At 44.9% G+C, this 23,374-nt stretch overlaps 1 protein-coding gene across 2 annotated transcripts in view; it reads right to left on the bottom strand.

Annotated features, from left to right (window-relative positions):
* Positions 1-2,643: 2,643 nt before the first annotated feature.
* Positions 2,644-23,374, bottom strand: part of SLC25A20 (solute carrier family 25 member 20) — a 32,538-nt gene continuing 11,807 nt past the window's right edge. For both annotated transcript variants that reach the window (XM_034658282.1, XM_011233353.3), the window contains exons 3-9: positions 22,892-23,019; positions 19,300-19,390; positions 8,919-9,036; positions 8,126-8,198; positions 7,647-7,756; positions 7,033-7,157; positions 2,644-6,385 (exon numbers count right to left, since the gene is read on the bottom strand). In XM_034658282.1, the coding sequence (XP_034514173.1) occupies positions 6,323-6,385; positions 7,033-7,157; positions 7,647-7,756; positions 8,126-8,198; positions 8,919-9,036; positions 19,300-19,390; positions 22,892-23,019 (708 nt within the window). In that variant the 3' untranslated portion in view covers positions 2,644-6,322. The remainder of the gene's footprint in view (positions 6,386-7,032; positions 7,158-7,646; positions 7,757-8,125; positions 8,199-8,918; positions 9,037-19,299; positions 19,391-22,891; positions 23,020-23,374) is intronic.

A 23,374-nucleotide genomic window follows, 5' to 3' on the forward strand; every position in this document is an offset into this window, starting at 1 on the left:
GCCCCCGCCGACCGCCGGCCCCCAGTGCGCGTGCGCCGCTGGGCCGCCCGCCGGTTTTGTGCGGTCCGGGGTAGAATCGCGGGGTAGAATCGCCGGTCTACCCGCTGAAGGGAGTCGTCAGTGCTTCCCACCTAGTCCCGACGACCTTTCACATATTGTTTCAACATTCGCTAAGAGCCTCCTGTTTGCCAACACTTGGTAGGCTCCAGGGACACAGCCTAGAGTTAGATACACGCCTGGCACACACATTACAACCTCAGTGTGTCTCTGGCTGCCGTGGAGAGCAAGAGCGCCCACTTTAGGGGGTGACATTCAAGCTGACTCCGAGGCCTGGACAGGATCCGACTACAGGAAAATCTTGAGAAAAGCCATCTGAACATAGAGGACAGCAAGAGCAAAGGGTTGGTAAAAAGTCAGGACCACCCTGATCCCGGGGTGGAATGGTGGCATGATGATAGGGCCCTCAGAAGTCTGGCAGGAGGTCTGTGATACGTCAAACGGGGTAGGTGTGGTAGATAGTCAGAGTTTCAGTGACATAGTAATTTGGGAGCCACACGCAGAGAAATAAACCTGAAAGAGTCACTAGGCAAAACATGTACACTGAGAAACTGGAATAAGGAACAGAGCAGAAACCACCTGTGTCTCTTCCTTCTCTTGAGCACTCCCACCAGGATTCTGCACGCCTCTTCTCTTCCCACACTCCACCCTGGGTCCATACTGGTGGTGCTGAGCAGACTACAAGGCACTGTTATCCTTTGCCCCTAGGGAGGGGGCATAGGTGAACTGGAGAGGCTAGGCTATTTCTCAAGTTGCCCCCTTCACCCACACCAGATCGGAAGGGAATAGAAAAAGGTGATTGTCCTGGGTCACAGTGTTGACGAAAGGCCCAGTGGGCATAGGGCAGAATCCTGCCTCTCCTTCCTGGGTCCAGACAGAAAGTGATGAGCTGTAGGCTTGGGAACCTCCAAGGAATTTGGGATGGTTAAGCTCCACCTGGTAATTACCCAGTATTAATTAAAATCAGCACTAAGGCCTCTCATATTGGTTTGGCACACAGCCAGGAGTTCAGTGCTGCTGGGAACTGAGTTTCTGGAAACAGGAGCAACAGATCCCCGCTGGTACAGAAGCCATCCACGGTCTAGGCCAGGCAAGCTTGTGATTCCAAACAGCAGTGTCTCCCTGGACAAGTTCCTTGACCCCAGGGGGAGGTCTTATGCAATTTACTTTGTGAAAGCAGAGATAGCGTCCAACTTTTTCCTGCTGGGTCCTTACTACATACTGTTGGAGAAGGTTTACTGAATGAATGAATGAATGAATGAATGAATGAATGAATGAATGCTTCCACACAGCAAGTGGAGTGAAATTGCTCTCCTGACCCCTGTCTCAGAACTAGGATACTTTTCTTTAAAGTGTGTTTCTGATCTCAGCCTATGAACACTTCACTAAGGATGGGCAGTAAGAAGCTAATGAGGCGGGGTTCATCAACTCCTCTGCTCTTGAGTAGACTGACCCTTCCAAGGAGTCAGCCCATACCCAGAAAACCTGGGTGTCACTCCCACTGCACCACCACACCTGAGGATCTTCCTACTTCAAACAATCCTACAACCAACCCTTTGGAAAGGCAAATTCACAACTCCACTCCCTAGCTTGCTCATTCTTCAGGTTTTATATGTTTTAAAAGGGGACAGGTGCCTGTACAGTTAGGACTCTCACCTCAACTTCCAAATAAGATAGAGGAAGGCTACTCTAGGGCTGATGACAGAGCTGGGTGTGGGCAGGTTCTCCCAGTCATTCCAAGGAAACTCCATCAGCCTCTGCCAGGAGTAGGCTGGTTTGCTGTCAATTGCCCCAAGGCTTGGCCATCCGTCCATCCACCAAATATGACATTCAAAGGGCATCTTTGGACCTGGAGGGAATGAGGGCCACAGAAAGCAGGAACCCCACAGCTGTTCCTAACCTGTCTCCACAGACCAGCCTGAGAGTAAGGATGGACAGCCAGCCTCCAGGCCCTACATGGCTCCCCTCCCTAGCACCTGGTCCAAGAGCAGGGATCCATCTCTGCCCCTTCTGGGAAGCCCTTCTGTTGCAAGTGGAATCCCAAGGGCCTTCATGAATGCCCAGTTGAGCTGGGCAAGGAAGAGTGCCCTAAAGCAAGAGAGAATACCAAGGCCCTGAATCCCACATCTTCTACCCTTACCCTCCTAGGATTCAAGACTGCATTCAAGCCTGTCCAGCTACACCACTAGAGGTTACCATGGCAACCAAACCTACAGGCAGCAGGTAACCGGGAAACACCTACCAACAGTTAAGTGATGGTGGGGGAAAAGGCAAAAACAGAGACCCTCAAAAGCAAGAGAAATACAGAGGCTGTGGGAGAGAAGAGGAGGCCCCAGAGCACTGACAGGTGCTCAGCTCCATGCTCCAGTCCTAGGAGTCACTACCCAGCAGGCAGTCAAATCTTGCACAGACTGCCACACCACCAACCAGAGGCAGACATGAACACAACGGTGCCGATTCTCAGAGATGTTTACAACTATGGATCACAGTAACACAGGCGGGGCACATGTTTAGCCTGACAGCAGTGGGTCTGGTGAAAATGAACATGGGTAGGGTACCAACTACTATTTCCAATGAAACAGTGGATTTCATGTACTCTTGATAGGTTTATTATTTAAAAGGGTTTTTTTTCTCTTTCCAAGGAGAAGGGAAACACCCGAACTCCCTCAGACCCCTCTGGAAGCCTGCTCTTGGCCCAGATCTCCCAGTTTATACACCTTCTGCCCTCTGATACCCTCTGTCTACTAGGGATGGGGGAGTGGACTCAGTCCAAGCAGCAATACCTCCCTCTTCTCTGCCCAAAAGGGATCTCTAAGGGACTCCAGTCCCCTACCTGTCTCCTGGAACCTATTGGTCATCTGACCACCCCTGCATCCTATCTCCTCTGGTCCAGTCTTCCCAGCTCATTTAGTGTCTACCACCATCAGTCTATTTTGCCTTAGAAGTGTTTATGAGCCTCTTGGACAGGAAGGCTTGGGGAAGTGGGCTACATTTTCTCTGTCATCACCCAAGCTGTCCTTCAGCCTCTATAATGCCTCTCTCATGCATTCACTGCCTTTGGTCCAGGAAGTCTGCTGTATTTTAATAAGTGTCCATGCCCCAGGGAGCAGTTAATTCCCAGGCCACCTGTTTCTACACCTGTGAACCACCCCCTCCCCAGGACACTGAGTCCCAAGAAAGTGTCAGTTTCTGCGGATCTTGGGTCAGCCTCAGAGACCCCTCAAGGCAAGGACAGAGCCAGGGAAGCAAGGGAGAGCCTGGCTAGAGAGCCACAGGCCTATATGCTCACCAGAGCAGAGAAAGCAGAAAAGAGAGCCCTCAGGGAACACCTAGCCCTGGGGCTTTCCCAGTGCCTGTTGGGACTCTGTGCTACCTGTGGCCTGACTCATAGGCCAGTTGCCAGGCTTTGACCCTGTAGTACAGACAGGCCTCCTGGACCTTGGGTCAAGCAGCCCCAGGACAGCCTCTGATAGTATCACAAGCCTTTCTTCAGGCCTGTGGACACCCAGGCATCACTCTATTATCTGCACTCTATTATCAATCTGTCAATGCTCTTGGCAGATCAGCTTACCCTGTCTGAGCACTGGCTTCCACATCTGAAAGCGTGGGTAAAAATCCCTGCCCACTAAACATTGAGTTATATGGGGATGAAGAATTAAGAATGAACCATTGGAAAGTTAGAAAGGGCATAGGGAGTTCCAGCCTCGAAAGAACTATAGGGCTGTGGAGATGGTATGACCTTACAGCAGAAATGGCGCTACTGTTGCTTCTAATAGGCTTGTTGCAACATCCCACTGTCTGCCCCTCACCTTTGACCCAGTTATACTCTTCTCTGTGCTTGGGTGAGGCTGTTATCACCGGCTGGTTGTTTTAACACCTGCTGTCTGGCTTCTACTTAATGCTGTCTGTGACAGAGAAATTGCTGAGGAGGGCCCGTCTTTCCCCCACGCTTACCCCCATCAGGGAGAGAAGAGATGTATCAGAAACAGGTGGCATTTCAAAGTGGATCATAAAAAGGAAGTGCCAGCCAGGAGGGAGTTACTCACCATCTGCTCTGCTCCCTTCACAAATATGTCTCCTGGGGCTTCCCTATTTGACTTAGCACCTATTGAACAACCAAAGGAGTAGAAGAATCTACCACCACTGACATCAAGGAACCAAAACATTCCATTTTAAAATGGAAGCTGTTTCAAAGGGCAAATTCTCCAGAAGCACAGACTGTGAAAGTGATCCTGAGCCATGAGAATGGCTGTCACTTGGCTGGAATGCAAATGCACTCACGGGGGCTTGCAGGCAAAGGCTGAGGTTGCAGGATTATCTCAAGGACAGGGTGCTGCCAAGAAGAGCTTCAGGAAACACATATGTGGCCTTCTCCAAACCAGTGAGAGATTAAATAAAGACATCCTGCAGCATGAGAGGGCAGGCATAACACTGAATTATCTTCCTAGGCAGAGGGCACACAATTTGCATCTCTAAACGATGTTTTTTTATTATTGTTTTTGTTTTTACTTGACCATAATTCCTTTCTGGTCACTCAAAAACATCTTCCCAGGAATAAAGTATCCTTCCTTAAACCCCCAAATCTTCAGCTTCCTGCTGGGCTGACCACGCCCACTCCCAGATGGGGGTAGGTCCCTGCCACCTCACCCTCTTATGCAGAGTGATGGCGCTAAAGCCAAAGTCCAAGGGTCTCTGTGCAGCTGCGGCAGGGTGGGACGTGCTAGCAGAACTATAACTGTGACCACCAGATGGGACAATGCCAGAGAAGCCCAGCTCCAGTAGCCTCGCCAGCCACCAGACAAGGACAAATTAACCTGTCTCCCTTACCTCCTCTGGATGTACCTGGGCATCATCAATAGCCTAATTAGCAAAACCCGGCTGGTGACATCAGATCACAGTGACTCCCAAACTCACATGATAAGTCAGGATTGCTTTTGGCTTTTAGAACAATCAACTCTGTTAGCTCAGGGGAGAGAGGTGAAAGAATGAAGGGAAGGGCTGCAGACTTGTATGGAGGGCTATGGGAACAGTTAGCAATCAGGGGCGCCTGGGTGGCTCAGTCATTGGGCGTCTGCCTTCGGCTCAGGGCGTGATCCTGGAGTTCTGGGATCAAGCCCCGCATCAGGCTTCTCTGCTTGGAGCCTGCTTCTTCCTCTCCCACTCCCCCTGCTTGTGTTCCCTCTCTCGCTGGCTGTCTCCCTGTCAGATAAATAAATAAAATCTTTAAAAAAAAACAAAACAAAACAGTTAGCAATCAAACCCCACCTCTACCCCATCCACTTCCCTTCCCCATCAGGCAGCTGCTGCTAGGACGGTCAGGGAAGGCTGGGCTAGCCAAAACTTCCTCCTCTTTCTCCTGAAGTCCCTGCCTGAGGCCACGAAAGAAGGATACCAGATCCCTGACAGCCTCCACCAAGGCCACAGGCTGCCTGCTGAAATGACCCAGAATCAAAATAATTTCACACAATGCAAAAATTAGAAACAATGCTTATTGTTTCCTGTTAAAATAGGGTGCTCTCATGAGAAAAGAGTGTGTGAAAAGAGCCTTTCCTACACCCCAGGCTTTGTCACTTATCTCAGCAGGCTAGGACTGTTGATTCAAAACCCTCCTCGCTGTGTAGGAGGGAAAGCTCTCCATCTACTCCTGGGAAATTAGGCTACTGTAGTTTTAGTTTTGATTGCTTGCATGCATTTAAAAAGAAAAATCAACCGACTGTTAACAGGCTATCTCCCCCTCCCCCTAGGCACATTTGCTCAGCCCACTTGGACAGAGAGATGTGGACCTCAAGTCCACATCCCCATGTGCAGGCCAGGATTAAGTGATACCCTGGAAATCTGGTGGATGTTCTTAGGTAGGGATCAAAGAAAACACCAGCTCTTGGTCAGCTGGTTGAAACATGCATAGTGTCTCCAGTGAGAAGCTGAGATTCCCTCTTTCTCGAGTATTTTGGGTGTAGTAGGGCCTGTAGTTAACCAGTAGATAGTTCTCTGACCATAGGTAGTATCTGGTCTAGAAGCTACTTACTCCACCTCCAAATCCTCTTGAGATCCCATAAATTGACATGAGTAAATTCAAGTTTCAAAATGGCACACCAAGTTATACCAGGTAGATGATGTCATTAAGGCAATGGTCTCAACAAGTGCATGTACAGAGCTGTGATCCCACCATTCCCCTCCCTTTGCCTTTCAGGACTGCCTAGTCCTGCCCACTGCTCCTCCTCCGTGATAGCTTCCATCATCCAGAAGCCTCGAGCAGCCTTCAGCCTCACAAGTTGGGGGTGGCCCAATTAAGGAACTTCATGGCAACTTCAAAGCCAAGGAAACAGGCCTGAGAAAGGATTAGAAGGAAGAAAAAAGCTAGCAGGAGTTGTGACTATCACAGAGACCCCAGCACCACGCTTGGCTGACCGTGTCAGGACCAGAACCCTTCCCTAACTTCATCAGAACCCCTTCCCAACTTCATTCCCACCCCAGGTCAGGGAATCAGGCTGTGCTTTCATATTCCTGAGGGGGAAGAAAATCCATGTCTCACAACTACCCATTTCTGATGACCAAGTCAGGAGATCAAAGGGGCCCCTCGTGGGGCACCTGAATGGCTCAGATGGTTGAGCGTCTGCCTTGGGCTTGGGTTGTGATCTCGAAATCCTGGGATCAAGCCCCAAGTGGGGCTCCCAGCTCATCAGGGAGTCTGCTTCTCCCTCCCCCTCTCTCCCTGCTTGTGCTCTCTCTTTCTCTCTCTAATGAATAAATAAAATCTTAAAAAAAAAAAAAAGCCCCTCCCCTCAAAGAATCCCAAAAACAACCCCTCCTGAAGCTTCAGGAAAAGAAGGAAATAAGGAGGCTCTGGCTGACGCTGGGATTTGGAGAAAATTGAGCTCCCAGTCCAATCCTAGTAACAAGCAAATTCAGCCCACCTATACCTTGGACCCTGCTCTAAGCCCTGAAGGGAAAGCATAGCCCCTGCCTTCCACTTACCGCATTGGCTGGAAAGGCTCGGATCATCACTGCATTGAACCCCTTATACAAGGATGTGACTCCTTCATTCCGGATCAGCTCTCTCAGTACATCTCTGAAACCATTAGGATATTTTCCAGGAGGTGCTGTGGGTGGAATCCAACTGTTAAGGCTTTAGGAAGCTTCCTGACCTGCCTATGGTGACCCACATGGGGACAATTCTGTAGTCAAGTCTTCCTGCAGGGTCACCGCATCAGGAAGAGGACACCCTCCTGGTCATCTGGGACCAGTCCACAGACAACACAGTTCACTTTGGGATAAACAGACACAATGTCTGGATAACTGATGCTGAGGGAGTGGAGAAGAAGAATGAAGAATATAATAGTCCTTCTGCTCCTGTGAAGGCAGCAGAGTTGATCTGACTGCTTATCTCACTTATTTTGTGTTTTGGCCAACAGGAAATGAGTCTAGGGTTCCTAGGACACAAATGACTGCAAGGGAAAACGTTGATCAGACAGATGCTGGGTGCTGCTGTGAACAGTGGGTATCTCTAGGGCCCTAAGAGCTCTGCACCCCAGGAGCAGCCAGTTCTGGTACCCACTCCACCCCCATCTACCCCACTACCTTCCACTAACCAGTCTGGAAGCGGGACTTGAGCACGTCCGGGGGGATTGCCACAGCCCAGTTGAAGATCCCTGCGATGCCCCCAGCCACCAGGATCCGAGGTACACTGAGCTCACTGACACTGCAGAATACCAACCGCAGTGCCAGTCAGACAAAGGCTGTGAGCGAGGCATTCAGACCATCCCTCCCGTGGCAGATGGGGCAGTTACAGAGAGGGAGAAACTGGCCAGAGGGAGGAGGTCCAAGGCCAGGGCTCCTGTGACATGGTAGCTGCCACTCCTTGGAGGAGGGGTCATGAATTTGTTTCATGTACTTGCCCTAGCAGGTGAGGTACAGAGTAAGCAGTGTTAGCTGGGTCTCAGCAGCAAGGAGAGGAAAGTGGACATGGAACCAGAAGCAAGCCCCACTCTGCCTTTAGACCCACTCACAGTACAGGGCAACCAACCCATGACCGAGCAAAATGGCCTCTGAGTTCTTCTGTTCTCCTTACCTCTTTCCCTCTGGTGTGAGGATATTTTTCAGCCACTCATATGTCATGAAATACATCCCGCTGGCTGGAACATCTGTGAGGGGCAAGAAAGAAGCGAAGTAAAAGATATAAAATCCTCAGGGATTTCTAGAACTTAGAAGAGCCAAGCTTGGGGCTGGCCCTTTCAAGGTTTCCTAGGAAGTTCCTCAGCAGCACCTTGTGTTTGCAGTAATCACTTTACAGTAACTGGATGCTGCTTTGGGGCAAGTGCTGGTGTGAGGGAGCACGCATGACATCATTTCACCTTCAAAGTCCCCTCTGAGTGGTCCCCACGGGCATGCCCACTCCAGGTTACAACTACAGCTAGCCTCTGGCCTTCCTCCAAGCTGCCATGTCAGGACAGGCGTGAGGCTGTGTCTGCCTCTCCTATTGCCACCCCAGCAGGACATGCGTCTCGAAACCAGGGAAAGCCCCACTGTCCTTAGTCACTCTTTCCTCCCACTTACCCTTCCAGCCACGATTTCTATCTACTTGCCACTCCCCTGTAACTGCCACTGTCTTTGACTTGCATCCCTGAGGGCCAGCCTGCCAGAAGGATAGAGGTCCTCCCATCCTCATTTGTGACCATGATGGCCAGGGGTGAGACTGCCTAAAAAAACAGGACACACCATGCCAGCCTTGTCAGAAGTGTAGCTCGTATAGTGCCAAGGCTAATCTGGGGATCCAGGTAAGACCTTCTGTGGCAAATCCACCTCAGGTGAGAGCCCCCCCACCCCTGGCAAGGTGACCTCAGGTGGAGAACCTAAAAGGTTACCTCGCATGAGGGTGAGTACTGTCCCTTTGTAGATGCCTCGAATCCCAGATTCCTGGTATAGCTTCTTTGCACAGTCCAACGCCCCGGTGTACTTGGTTTCTCCTGAAGAAGCCTGAATCTGAGAGGGAGGGAAAAAGCCATCAAGTCAGTAGCAGCAACATCAAAGTCAACAGACTCAGCAGGTTACAGAAGATTACAAAGTGAGTGTGGAAGTGGCCATTAGGATTAGACCAATGAAAAACTTGACTGTCTAACTGATAGTTATTTGGAACATAGAATATTGGTGGAAATCACTAGGAAATAAGGTTAAATGAAAATATCACAAAGTATGTACATACTGACAAGAAAAAAGTCAGCAGAGGATTTGGAAAATAAGTGGAGAAACTCTCTCCAATATAAGAGCATTCCCAATAAAGCTAGTTGGAAGGTCATTCACTTATTCCTTCAACAAATACCCACTGAGTACCAAATCCATTCCAAGCTTTCACTGATCCTAAAGCTCGGTTAAGGAAAGATGAACAGGAAATGGCTGTGCAGAGCTCTAAGTGCCAGAACAGAGATCCTGTGCAGAGCCAGGGGAGGGCCAAGGAGAGGCCCCCATACCAGTCTCAGGGATCCAGGGCCTAAGAGACAAGAGCTTGAGTAAAGCAGTTAGGAGTAATCCCAGAAAAGATCTGAGAGAAAGAACCCCATGCAAGATCCACATCAAGCACAGAGCCAAGAAGAATCCTAGCACACAGAGGCATCAACCAAAGAATAATTAAAGCTGAAGAGTTAAGCTTTAACAGTCCCAAGGAGAAACATGAAATAAACATGTAAGTCCAATAATTTTCTTACATACCAGCAATAACAACCTGAAAATAATGGGAAAGAATCCTCTTCTAAATAGCAATAAGGGGCGCCTGGGTGGCACAGCGGTTAAGCGTCTGCCTTCGGCTCAGGGCGTGATCCTGGCGTTACGGGATCGAGCCCCACATCAGGCTCCTCCGCTATGAGCCTGCTTCTTCCTCTCCCACTCCCCCTGCTTGTGTTCCCTCTCTCGCTGGCTGTCTCTATCTCTGTCGAATAAATAAAATCTTTAAAAAAAAAAATAAATAAATAAAATAAATAAATAAAAATAATTAATTTAAGACAACGTCAATCAAGTAGTAATAGCTTTTTAAAATATGACTGCCCCAAATGATCTGGGCGCACGTAAACCTGGTATGTCTAAGGAATAGCAAGGAGACCCACGTGACCAGGGGACACTGGAGCTGACTCACAGTGACGTGGGGGGCCAAAGAAGATTGGTATGGAATTGACATATTATTATGAGAATCTTCTCACTGTTACGTGATGAAGGTGACCTGGAGCAATGTGGCTGCAAAAGGCGGGATGAGAAGGGATAGACTTGGGATATGTTGAAAGCAAGCTTAACTATTCAACAAATGGGATATGTACAGTGAGAGAAAGAGAGGAATCTAGGATGACTCCTGGGCTTTAGAGTTGAGCAACTAGAAAGATGGTGTTGCCACCAACTGAGCTGCAGAAGGCTGTAGGTGGAGCCGTGATTGGGGAAGACCAGGAGTTCATTTTCGCACATGGTGACACTGAGGTACCTATTAGCATCCAAATGCTAGTCTGGAGTGCAGGAAAAGCCTGAGTTGGAAATATAAATTCTTCCTGCTAAAGTGCAACAAAAAACTCTAGATGTTGTTTTTTTTTTTTTCGGTGTAAAAAAGGTAGTTATATTAAAGCATGGGGACAGGACCCATGGGCAGAAAGAGCTGCCAAAAACCCTAGATGTTATTCTTAAAGCAAACATGAGAAGACTCTGAAAGTTTGGAGAAAAAGAAAGACTGGCTAGGGGCCTTTGAACTTGAGGAATGATATGGTGGTGAGTTCCTTGGATTTTCTTTCTGATATATCTCAGACCTGGAGCTGAGAAAGCTGGCAATGCAGGAATGCCAGCAAGCATAGACCAAAAAGAAGCCCCAGCAAAAGCCTGTGTTCTCTAGACAAACGACCAGGAAAGGGACAGCTTAGAAAGATAAAAAATTTTTAGACAATAAACACTCTACTCCAACCATATACCATTAAAAAAAAAAAAAACCCACCTGGGGCCTCACTCCCATCCACACCCAGCAAACACCAAGTGGGGAGCTTAGACTTCCATCCTTGCAGGGCTCTAAAAAGGCACCTACCATGCTGCCAGGGTGGAGTACGAGAAGGCCAGGTAGGGAACTAGGACTTTCATCCCTGACAGCCGGTAACCAGCACCCTCCTATCCTACGGGGTCAGTGGAGATGCTGGAACTCCCACACCCACCCAGCAGTAAAAAGAAGTGCCCCACCCTGAGGTGCCAACAGAGGCCAAGTGGGAAACCTAGACTTCTATCTCCACCTGGCAGTAACAAGGCAGCATCCTTCCCTTTCCTGATGGAAGAGTCAGAGAAAGCCCGCTAAAATAGAAAGTTTAAATAAGACCCACAGTTTCAACATAATACGCAAATAACCAGGTTTCGATTGAAAATCACCCATCATACCCCAAACCAGGTAGATCTCAAACTGAAAGGAAAAAGACAAGCAACAGATGACAACATCAAGACAACAGAGATGTCATTATTATCTGACAAAGTTTTGTTTTGTTTTCTTTGCGTTTTTGTTTATATGACAAAGATTTTAAAGCAGCCATGGTAAAAATCCTTCAATAAGTAATTATAAATATGCTTGAAACAGACAAAAATATAGAAAGCCACAGCAAAGAAATAAAGTCTCAGCACAGAAATAGAAGATGTAAGGAGAACCAAATGGAAACCATACAACTGAAAAATACAACTGGGAAAAGGAAAGGAAAGGAAAGGAAAGGAGAAAAGAAAAATACAACCAAAATAAAAAGCTCAATGGATGGCTCGCTCAAGAGCAGAACAGAGGGGTGCCTGGGTGGCTCAGTCGGTTAAGCAGCTATCTTCGGCTCAGGTCATGATCTCAGGATCCTGGGATCAAGTCCCGCATCAGGCTCCCTGCTCAGCAGGTGATATGCTTCTCCCTCTCCCTCTACCCCTCCCCCCATTCTCTCCCTCTCTCTCTCTCTCTCAAATAAATAAAATCTTAAAAAAAAAAAGAGCAGAACAGAGGCAAGAGAGGGAAAAAAATCAACTGCAAGACACAGCAATGGAAAATACCCAATCTGAACAACAGGAAGAAAACAGACTGAAACAGATTGAATAGAACCTCAAGACCTGTGTGACTATAACAAAAAATCTAATATTTGTGGCCTCAGGGTCCCAGAAGAAGAAGAGAAAAGAGGACAGGACTGAAAAGGTACTTGAAGAAACCATTGCCAAAAGCTTCCCAAAACTTTACCAATTGGCAAAACATAAACATACAGATTCAAGAAGTTGAGCAAATACTAAACAGAATAAACCCAAATAGGGGCGCCTGGGTGGCTCAGTCGTTAAGTGTCTGCCTTCAGCTCAGGGTGTGATCCTGGCGTTCTGGGATCGAGCCCCACATCGGGCTCCTCTGCTGGGAGCCTGCTTCTTCCTCTCCCACTTCCCCTGCTTGTGTTCCCTCTCGCTGGCTGTCTCTCTCTCTCTGTCAAATAAATAAATAAAATCTTTAAAAAAAAAAAAAAAAGAATAAACCCAAATAAATCCATGCAATGACACATCACAAATGAACTTCTGAAAACTAAAGACAAAGAAAAAATTCTTGGGGTGCCTGGGTACCTCGGTCAGTTAAGCTTCTAACTTTTGATTTTTGGCTCAGGTCATTTCAGGGTTGTGAGATTGAGCCCCACATTAAGCCCTGCTTAAGATTCCCTCTCTCCCTCTGCCTCTGCCCCTCCTGCCCTCTAAAAAAAAAAAGAAAAAATCTTAAAAGCAGCCAGAGGAAAATGACAGCTTACCTGAACAATCAGAATGACAGCAGAAAATAGGGATGATAGAAAGAAATGGCACACTATCTTCCAGGTACTGAAAGAAAAGAATTGTCAACCCAGAATCCTATGTCTAGCAAAAATATACTTCAGAAATAAAGGGGAAATCAGGCATTCTTAGATGAAGGAAAACTAAGAATCTTTTGCCAAAGGAAGACCTCCCCCAAAAGAAAAGCTGCCCCCCAAAAACAGTGAAAGGAAGTTCTCTACACAGAAAAGAAACAATGAAAGAAGGAACCCTGAAACATCAGGGAAGGAAGCAAGAACACAGTAAGCAAAATTATGGGATATTGCATAATGGTAATATGAGGGACATTATATAGTGATATAATCTACCAAGAAGACACAGCAATCCAAAATGTGTATGTAACAAACAAAAAAGCTACAAACTATGTGCAACAAAACTGATAGAACTGAAAGGAGAAACAGACAAACCAAGAATTATACTTGGAGATTTCAACTCCCTCTATCAACAAACTGGTAGAGCCAAAAGACTGAAAATCAGCGAAGATAGAGAAGAATTCAATACCATCAACCAACAGGATCTAATTGACATTTATAGAACACTCCACCAAATGACAGCAGAATACACATTCCTTTCAAGTGCCCATGGAACACAGACCAAGACAGACCACAGGCATAAAACAAACCTCAAGAACTTTAAAAGATTTTAAATAATACAGAGTATGTCCTCTGGTCACAATGGACTTAAACTAGAAATCAATGATCTCCAATACTTGGAAATTAAACGACATTCTTCTAAATAATTCAAAAAAGTAAGTCTCAAAGGAAATCAGAAAACACATTGAACTGACTGGCAATTAATATAGAAGTTAGAGGTGCCTGGCTGGCTCAGTCGGAAAAGCATGCAACTGCCAATCTCGGTGTTGTGAGTTTGAGCCTCACACTGGGTATGGAGATTACTTAAATAACTAAATAAATTTTTAAAAATACATATCTATATATCTAAGTTTGTGAGACACAACTAAAGCACTGCTGAGAGGAAAGCCATTAGCACTGACTACAAACATCAGAAAAGAGGAAAAGACTCAAATCAACCATCTAAGCTCTCACCTCAAAAACCCTTCTAAAAGAAAAGCAAACTAAACCTAAAACAAGCAAAAGGAAGGAAATAATAAAGATATGAGCGGAAACCAATGAAATCGAAAATAGAAAAAGAGTTGAGGAAATCAATAAAACAAAGAGCTGTTTTCTTGAAAGGATCAAAAACAGTAACAAACCTCTAGTAAGGCTGACAAAAAAGAAAGAGAAGTCACAAATTACTATACCAGGAATAAAGCAGAAGATACCATCACAGACCCTGTAGACGTCAAGAGGATAATAAGGGAATACTACAAATAACTCTACACACACAAATCTGACAACACAGATGAAAAAATAAAAACATAAACTACTACAATTTGCCCAACATGAAGTAATTTGAATAGCCCTGTAAGTATTAAGAAAATTTAAAATTCCTCCCCAAATTCCTAAGTCTAGATGGTTTCATTATAAAATTCTATCAAGTTAAAGAATGAACACCAATTCTACACAATCTCTCTCAGAAAAAAGAAGAAACATTTCCCAATTCGTTTTATGAAACTAGTATTATCCTGATACCAAAACCAGATAAAACAATGCAGAAAAACAATGACAGACCAATACCTTTCATGACTATAGATGTACAAATCTATAAAACACAGAAATCTACAAAACATAAGCAAATAGAATTCAGCAATATATAAATAGAATTATACACCATGTCCAGGTTGGTGGGTTTATTCTAGCAATGCAAAGTTGATTTAATATTTGAAAATCAACTGATGTAATCTACCACATTAACAGGTTAAAGAAGAAAAATCACATAATCACATCAATCAATGCAAAAAAGTATCTGACAAAAGTCAATATCCATTCATGATAAAACTCTCAGGAAAAGAGTAAAAGAAGGTAACTTCCTCAACTTGATAAAGAACATCTACAAAAAAAAGTGCATCTAACATATTTAATAATAAAATAGTGAATACTTCTCAGTAAGACTGAGAACAAGGCAAAAATGTCCACTCTTGTCATTCTTATTCAACATAGTACTGGAAGTTCTAGCCAGTGAAATAAGGAAATAAAGGTTAAACAGATCAGAAATGAGGAAATAAAATGGTTCCTATTTGCAAATGACATGACTCTCTACATAGGAAATCTCACTGACTCTATCAAAAAAAAAAAAAATCCTAGAACTAATAAGGGATTCAGGAAGGTTACAAGACATAAGATTAACATACAAAAATCGACTCTATTTCTATAAACTAGCTATGAACATGTAGATAACAAAATTAAAATGACGGTACCATTCACAATGCAATTTTTCAAAGTCAAAAAAGAGAAAAGACTTAGGGACTAATACAAGAAAACACGTACCGGACTTATATGCTGAAAACTACACAGAGCTGATGAAAGCAATTTAAAGTTCTAAATAAATAGAGAGACATACTGTGTCCATAGATTGGAAGACTCAAAATAGTGTCAATTCCATCCAAAATGACCTTTAGAGTCAACATAAATCTTGGCAAAATTTTTCTCAATTTTCTTTTTTTTTTTAAGATCTTATTTATTTACTGGAGAGAAAGAGAGTGAGCGAGAGAGATAGCACAAGTCGGGGGGAGAGGCAGAGGAAGAAGCAGACTCCCCACTGAGCAGGGAACCTGACACAGGGCTCAATCCCAGAACCCTGGGACCATGACCTGAGCTGAAGGCAGATGCTTAATCGACTAAGCTACCCAGGTGCCCCTCAATTTTCTAAATTATCCTAAAGTTTATGTGGAAATACAAAGGAATTAGAATAGCTAGAACAAGTTTTTTTTTAAAAGAATAAAGTCGGAGGGATCAGTCTACTCAATTTTAAGACTTAGTATACGCCTATATTAATCAAGACTGTAGTATTAGTGGAGGAATAAACACATAGATAAATAAAAGAAAATACAGAACAAAAAAGTAGAGCCACACAAATACGCCCAATTGATTTTTTTTAAGATTTATTTATTTGAGAAAGAGTATGAGTGGGGGATGGGCAAGGGGAGAGGGAAGAGAATCTCAAGCAGACTCCCCACTGAGCACAGAGCCTAAAGGGCAGGGTTGCATAGGGCTTGATGTCACCACCCCAAGATCACAACCTGAGCCAAAACCAAGAGCTGGGCGCTTAACCAGCTGAGCCACCGAGGTACCCCTTAACAGTATTTTGAGCAAACGATTTTAATTTGGGGGAACCTGGGTGGCTCAGCCGGTTAAGCATTTGACTTCAGCTCAGGTCACGATCTCGGGATCTTAGGACCCAGCCCCGCGTGGGGCTCCACAGTCAGTGCAGAGTCTGCTTGGGATTCTCTTTCCCTCTCCCTCTGCCCCTCCCTTTGCTCATGCATGCACGGGCTCTCTCTCTCTCAATCTCTCTCAAATCAAACAAATGAATAAAATCTTTAAAAAGAGACTCTGTTAAAAGGATGAAAAGACAAACTATAAACTGGGGGAAAATATTTGCAAACCATGTATATGTCAAACCACTAGTATCTAGAATAAAGGACTCTCTCAAAACGCAACAATTAAAAAAAGATCCAATTAGAAAATGGGCAAAAACAGACATTTCACCAAAGAGGATACACAAATAGCAAGTAAGCACTGAAAAGATGTTCAACATCTTCATCTATTAGGGGAATACAAATTAAAATGAGATCACTACACACATATCAGGATGGATAAAATTAAAAATAGTGACAGCACCAAATGCTGGGGAGGATGCAGAGAAACTGGACCACTCTCATACATCGCTGGCAGGAATAGAAAACGGCATAGCTACTCTAAGAAACAGTTTGGCAGTTTCTTTAAAAACTAAACATGCAACTACCACATGACTCAACAATTTGTACTCTTGGGCATTTATCCCAGAGAAACGAAAACTTATTTTCTTAGAAAAACTTCTGAACATGAATGTTTATACCATCTTTATTCCTAATAGTAAAAAACTGGAAACAACCCAGATGTCCTTCAATGGATGAAAAGTTAAACATATCACGGACTACTAAAGAGGAATGAATAATTCATACATGCAACAATCTAACAGATCTCCAGAAAATTATGTTGAGTCAGAAAAGCCAATCCAAAAAGTTTACTTGGTAAGTTTACTGTAGTGTGATTCTATTTGTAGAACATTCTTGAAATTATAAAATTGCAGAAATGGAGTGCACACTGGTGGTTGTTGGGGTAGTTAAGAACTGGAGTGAGAGAAGGGAAGTGGATGTAGCCATGGCATGATAGAAATGTTCTGTATCTTTATTGTATCAATATTAATATTTTGGTTGTAATATTGTACCAAGGTTTTACCAGATGTGGGGAAAACTGGGTAAAGGGTACATGTGATCTCTCTGTATTATTATGATTTTTTCCTTTGTGTTATTTTTTACAACTGCCCATAAATCCATAATTATCTAAAAATAAAAAGTTTAATTTAAAAAATTCACAAAACTGGAATAAAGCTTGCACTGTCAAAATCTCAAAAAAATAACACAAAATTAAATGACAGATGCCCACCATGAAACAGACTTGCCACATACTGTAAGTAATTAACAACCTTAATACGTCCAAAGCTTTTGTAAGTCAAAAAACAAATGAGCAAAGAACACAAACAGGCACTTCACAAAGGAAAAATACAAACAACGAATATCCATCAAAATAATTAACCTCGCCACCATTTAAAAGCATGAAAATTTAAAACAATGCCAATTTTTCACCCACCAGACTGGAAGAGATTGTAAATTAGATGCTGAGTTTGCTGAGTGGTCGCTCTTCTATTATTGACTGGAATAGAAAGTGATAGGCCTTTATAGGGGGATCATTTGGTAATAGGTATTAAAAACTTTTTTTTAGGGACGCCTGGGTGACTCAGTCGGTTAAGTGTCTGCCTTCAACTCAGGTCATGATCCCCGGTTCTGGGATTGAGTTCCGCATGGGGCTCCTTGCTCAGCAGGAAGCCTGCTTTTCCCTCTGTCTGCCGCTCTCCCTACATGTGCTCTCTCTCTCTCTCTCTGACAAATAAATAAGTAAAATCTTAGAACATACACACTTTCTTTTTAAAGTATACACCTTTAGGGGCGCTTGGGTGGCACAGTTGGTTAAACGTCCAACTCTTGGTTTTGGCTCAGGTCGTGATCTCAGGGTCGTGAGACTGAGCCCTATGTCAGGCTCCATGCTCAACACGGAGTCTGCCTGGAATTCTCTCTCACTCTCCCTTTGTCCCTCCCACTTGTTTTCTCTCTATATATAAATAAATAAATCTTTTTCTAAAAAGTATACACCTTTAAACATAATAATTTCAATCCTGGACATTCACTCTAAGAAAATAATCAGGTACACACACAGAAACTTATTAACAAAAATCTTCACTATCGTATATAATTTGTCATGCCCCCAGATAAGGAATTATTGGGTAAATGACAGCCATGTAATGAAATAATATGCAGAACATGATGCTTGAGAAATAACCACACAAAAAATTAGGATACATCAAATGAAAAAAGTGTGTTATAAAATTAATGTAATATATGACCCCAATTTTATTTCAAGAGTTAATATTTCTTAACATTCGTGTTTACCAAAAAGATTAGAATTCAAAAAGAAAGCATAACAGTGGTTACCTCAGTGGGATGGTATCATGGGTGAGAAATACATTTTTTTTCTCTGTGCTTCTCTGCATTATCAAAATTTTCTTTTTTTTTTTTAAGATTTTATTTATTTATTTGACACAGAGAGAGAGACAGCCAGTGAGAGAGGGAACACAAGCAGGGGGAATGGGAGAGGAAGAAGCAGGCTCCCAGCAGAGGAGCCCGATGCAGGGCTCGATCCCAGGACCTCGGGATCACGCCCTGAGCCGAAGGCAGACGCTTAACGACTGAGCCACCCAGGCGCCCCTGCATTATCAAAATTTTCTAGCAAGAATGGTGTGTTAAATTACTTCAGCCATTAGAAGAAAAAAGCAGTAACTTTTTTGTTTTAAAGGAGCCCTGTGTGGTAATAGCAGCCTTGGGCTATGAACCGAGCCAGGCATTCCAAGGGCACTGAGCCTTTGGGGAACTGATAGAGACATAAGACACAGTGGACAGAAGCAGCCTCCCTTCCACCTCTGAAGAGACATGACTCACCTTTCAGAGTTCCTGAAGAAGCTGTTAATAAGAGTGGATAAGTCTGGAATGACACGTCACAGGTGTGACATTTTGGTTGGTTTGTTATACTGTCTTGGTTCTCGATTCTACTACGACTGCTTCCATGTTCCTGAAAACCTCGAAACTGTTTTGCACACCTGACCTGAAGCCTTTATAAAAGGTGAAAGGACATAAACATCCACACAAAATTGCATACTGAATGGAAAAAGCTAGCCACCTCCCCCCAGACCACATCCTGCCACCCCAGATCCCACCCTTACCTGTAACAAGCACTTGATCCGTTCTCCAGGGGTCATAATTCCCGTGGTGAATATACCCGATAACATCCCAGCTGCAAATATTTGGGGGTAGCTGTATTGAAAACAAAAAACAGAGGCAAGCCCCTGTGACTAACCACCCAGGAAAAAGGCGATTCCAGCAAAGGGGGTGACTTTGTAAGAAAAAATAAGTGAGGGTTGGGGGGATGCACTAATTGGGTGATGGGCATTAAGGAGGGCACTTGAGATGAGCACTGGGTGTTACGTGTAAGCAACGAATCACTAAATTCTACCGCTTAAACCAATACTACACTCTATGTTAACTAACGTGAATTTAAATTAAAAAGAAAAGGAAAAAAAAAACAAAGAAAAAGAAAAAATAAGCACTTGGACTAGGGAGAAGCCCAGCACAAATAAGTCACATTTGCACAAAAGCCAAGTTCTAGGTGTATTCTGATGTCAAATTTCCCAGGGCAAATTTCTCAGTGCCAAGAGAAATAGGAGCTTGGTCGGGGAAGGCTACCTGCACACTTAGATGGCCTCACCCATGGGACGAGCTTTATAGTGAGACATGGCTCCCTCCCCTGGGTCTGCCATGCACAGGGACTACGGACAAGTTTTTAGGCTTCACTGAGCCTTGATTCCCCACTTGTAAATTTCAGGGTTGTTGTGGAAAAAAGCCTGTAACTCAAGATCTGGGTGTCAGTAGACCCTAGTTCCCCTCCAAACTCACTTCCTCTGTACCACCAACGTCCTGAGAACATTTTAAGCCAAGATACAAGCAGGACAGTATCGTGGCTGGGGGGGGCAGCTGTGGCCACCTCCACAGGCTGAGGGGCAGCCAGGACAGTTGCAAGGGCTAAGATGCTGAGACAGACTCAGACAGGGGTGGTACCCAGACAGGCATGATGGGTTCTGTGGCCCTCTCTGCCGGGACTGGGCCCCCAGTGGCCAGAAATACAGATCCTCACCCTGGCCCTCAAAGAATGAACCACACCAAGTATTTAGAGGAGTCTGAGGCTCCAGGCATTTATAGCACACAGCTGTTTGTGCCACCTCTGGAATCTCCTTTTCTTTCTGGGATCAGTAATACAAGGGTGGCCAGGAGGTGGTGGAGCACAAAGCCATAATTAGTATTTCAACAGAGCTCCCACAATTTAAAAAATGTTGCCAAACATCTTCAATTACTTGCCAGAGCCTCAGGCCCCTCCTGACCCCAAGTCTCTGCCAGCTGAGCCTTTGGGCAGGTCCCACCCACAAGGAGCCCAAGATCTGGAGAGCAGAAGTCAAATGGGGGTAGGGAGACATCTACTGCAGGTTCTTCCCTCCAGGCAGGGCCCACACATATACCTCAAGCAGACAAGTCTAGACACAGGTTGACTGTGTAACAGTCAAGACACTTGCTTTCATGCACGGTCTCCTTCACAGGCTCAGTTCACACTACTGTCCCCCAAGAGGAGCCCTCTCCGCAACTGAACTTTCCCTCATGAGACCAACTGTTTTTTGCAAGATGCCCATACCCCAGGTCAGACACACCCCCGTCTCCTGGGAGTAAGGACTCTCCTCTGAATGGGGTCTCTGTGTGTGCACAGGGTACTCTGTAGACACTCTATGACTGCCTGGCCCATTCTGCCACCTCCCACTCCCACCCCAGGTTGGCATCTGTGAGTCTGGACCTCTTGGGCATCCCCTCTATATGGTCCTGGTAGTGCTCATTTTCACACTCTCCCTATATACCACAGCAGGGAAGGGAACATGGCAGGGCTGATGTTCAGAATTTAGAACATGGCAGGATTATTGGGGTGGGGTCCCAAATGTCTCGACCTTTGCTCAAGCAAGAAGGGTGTTTCTCTGCACACTAATGTGACTGTACAGGGAACACAAAACACAGGTCAAAGTACTAACAATGACCCCACTGGAGGTTTTAGTGCATGGTCCTGGGACAGCTATGGGCTGGTACATGAACTAGAGGACCAGGTGCTCAGAGAGGACATGTGTTCATGGGATATTTGGACTACCAACAGTCAAACACAGCTTCAAAAGGACCCCATACACGTCCATATTTGCGGCCACCTGTGGCTGTTTATAGATGCTGGGCACATTCAAAGGGTCACAAGGACTCCAGAAATAGTTTCACATTACAAGCATCTCTATCTACGTCCTAGACCCTTACTCGACATGCTGTGGCCTAAAGTAGTAACAGAAAACAACCACATAGCACCCTGGGCTTCCTTCCTCGAGCTCTTGGATCCCAAGCCTGGCTAGCCTCTGTGGGTTCTGTGCTGCCTGCAGCCCTCCCAGGAGCTGTCACCTTGCAAGTCTTAGACTGAGCCACCTTGTCATCTCATGTTTCCATTCAGAATTCCCCTGCATCCCAAGAAGCTGGTCTGATGAAAAGTACAGCACAGGGAATATAGTCAATAATATTGTAACAACTTCGTATGGTGACAGATGGTAACTACACTTACCATGGTGAGCACTTCATAAATGTATATAATTGCTGAATTACTACGTTATGCATCTGAAACTAATATTATATGTCAACTCTACTTCAGTCAAAAGTTAAAAAAATGGGGGGTCCCTGGGTGGCACAGCGGTTAAGCGTCTGCCTTCGGCTCAGGGCGTGATCCCGGCGTTCTGGGATCGAGCCCCACATCAGGCTCCTCTGCTATGAGCCTGCTTCTTCCTCTCCCACATCCCCTGCTTGTGTTCCCTCTCTCACTGGCTGTCTCTATCTCTGTCAAATAAATTAATAAAATATTTTAAAAAACAAAAAACAAACAAACAAAAAAAAGTTAAAAAATGGGTGCACCTGGGTAGCTCAGTCAGTTAAGTGTCTGCCTTTGGCTCAGGTCATAATCCCAAAGTGCCCGCCTGCTCATCGGGGAGTCTGCTTCTCCCTCTGACCCTCCCCCCTCTCATGCTGTGTTTCTCTCCTTCACTCTCTCCCTCAAATAAATAAACAAAATCTTTTTAAAAATTAAATTACGTTTAATTTAAAAGAAGTTGACCTGTTTTGATTAACTGCTTTGTAAATTCTGAGCTGTAATCCTGACTCACCTGCCTCTTCAGACCCAAATCAACTTCTTAAAGTTTATGAAAAGAAAATACATTAATTTATTTCACTTGGCAGAGAAATGAATATCTGAAATAATTATAACCATATTATTAAAATGATGTAAAACAAAAGTTGAGACCTTCCCTTTTCCCAACCAGGTGATGGAAAACAAGGCTGCCTCTGGCTTTACTGCAGCACCGGGAACTTTTCATAGCATTTCATACACACTAGAGCATTGGGACGTCCCAATGCTGAGGGGTTGACATTACTAATATCCCTAGTAAGTGATACTACTTCACAGAAGAAATTATGACAACCTGATAGGGAGGAGGGGGGAGGGCTTTGGGTTGTTTTCTTTTTCCCTTTGGTTCACAAGGCAAAAGAAACTCAAGTACTTCCCTCATGGGGAGCAACCAGGAGCCAGTGTTAAGGGCCCAGGAAGACAGCCACTCCCTATCTGCCGAGATTTTTTCCTTTAACCCATGTCACATCACCAGACAGAACAGCTTCAAGTGCTCCAGATCTGTAAGTACTCACCTAAGCACATCCTCTGGGGATTTCTGTTGCAGTTTCTTCCCCAAACCAAACCCAAAGAAGCACACAGCGAACATGGGGGTGACCCCAATGATGGGGGCAGCCATGCCCCGATATAGCCCCGTGATGCCCTGCAAGGAATCACAGAAGCAGAAGCTGTTTATAGACACAACCACCCTTCATACTGCTGAAACGGGGAAGTAGTGCGTCCTCTAGCTTGTGGCTTCCTTCCTTCACCTCTTCTCCAAGCAAAGAGAGCTTTAAATAGGAATAAAACCCCAGAAATAGTTGTCCTCTTATACACTGTTGAAGAAACTGGAAACAGCTTTCATTCTGGAGGGCAATCTGGCAATATGCAGCATACCCTTTCATCAGGAAATTCTCTGTTAAGAAATTTATTCTAAGAAAATACTCAGAGATGTAAAAAGGGAATGACATCAGGCTATTATAAGCTCCCAAAATTTTGGAATAAACCAAAAAAACTCC

This window comes from Ailuropoda melanoleuca, chromosome 4 (genome assembly GCF_002007445.2).
Source record: "Ailuropoda melanoleuca isolate Jingjing chromosome 4, ASM200744v2, whole genome shotgun sequence".
Classification (NCBI taxonomy): Eukaryota; Metazoa; Chordata; class Mammalia; order Carnivora; family Ursidae; genus Ailuropoda; species Ailuropoda melanoleuca.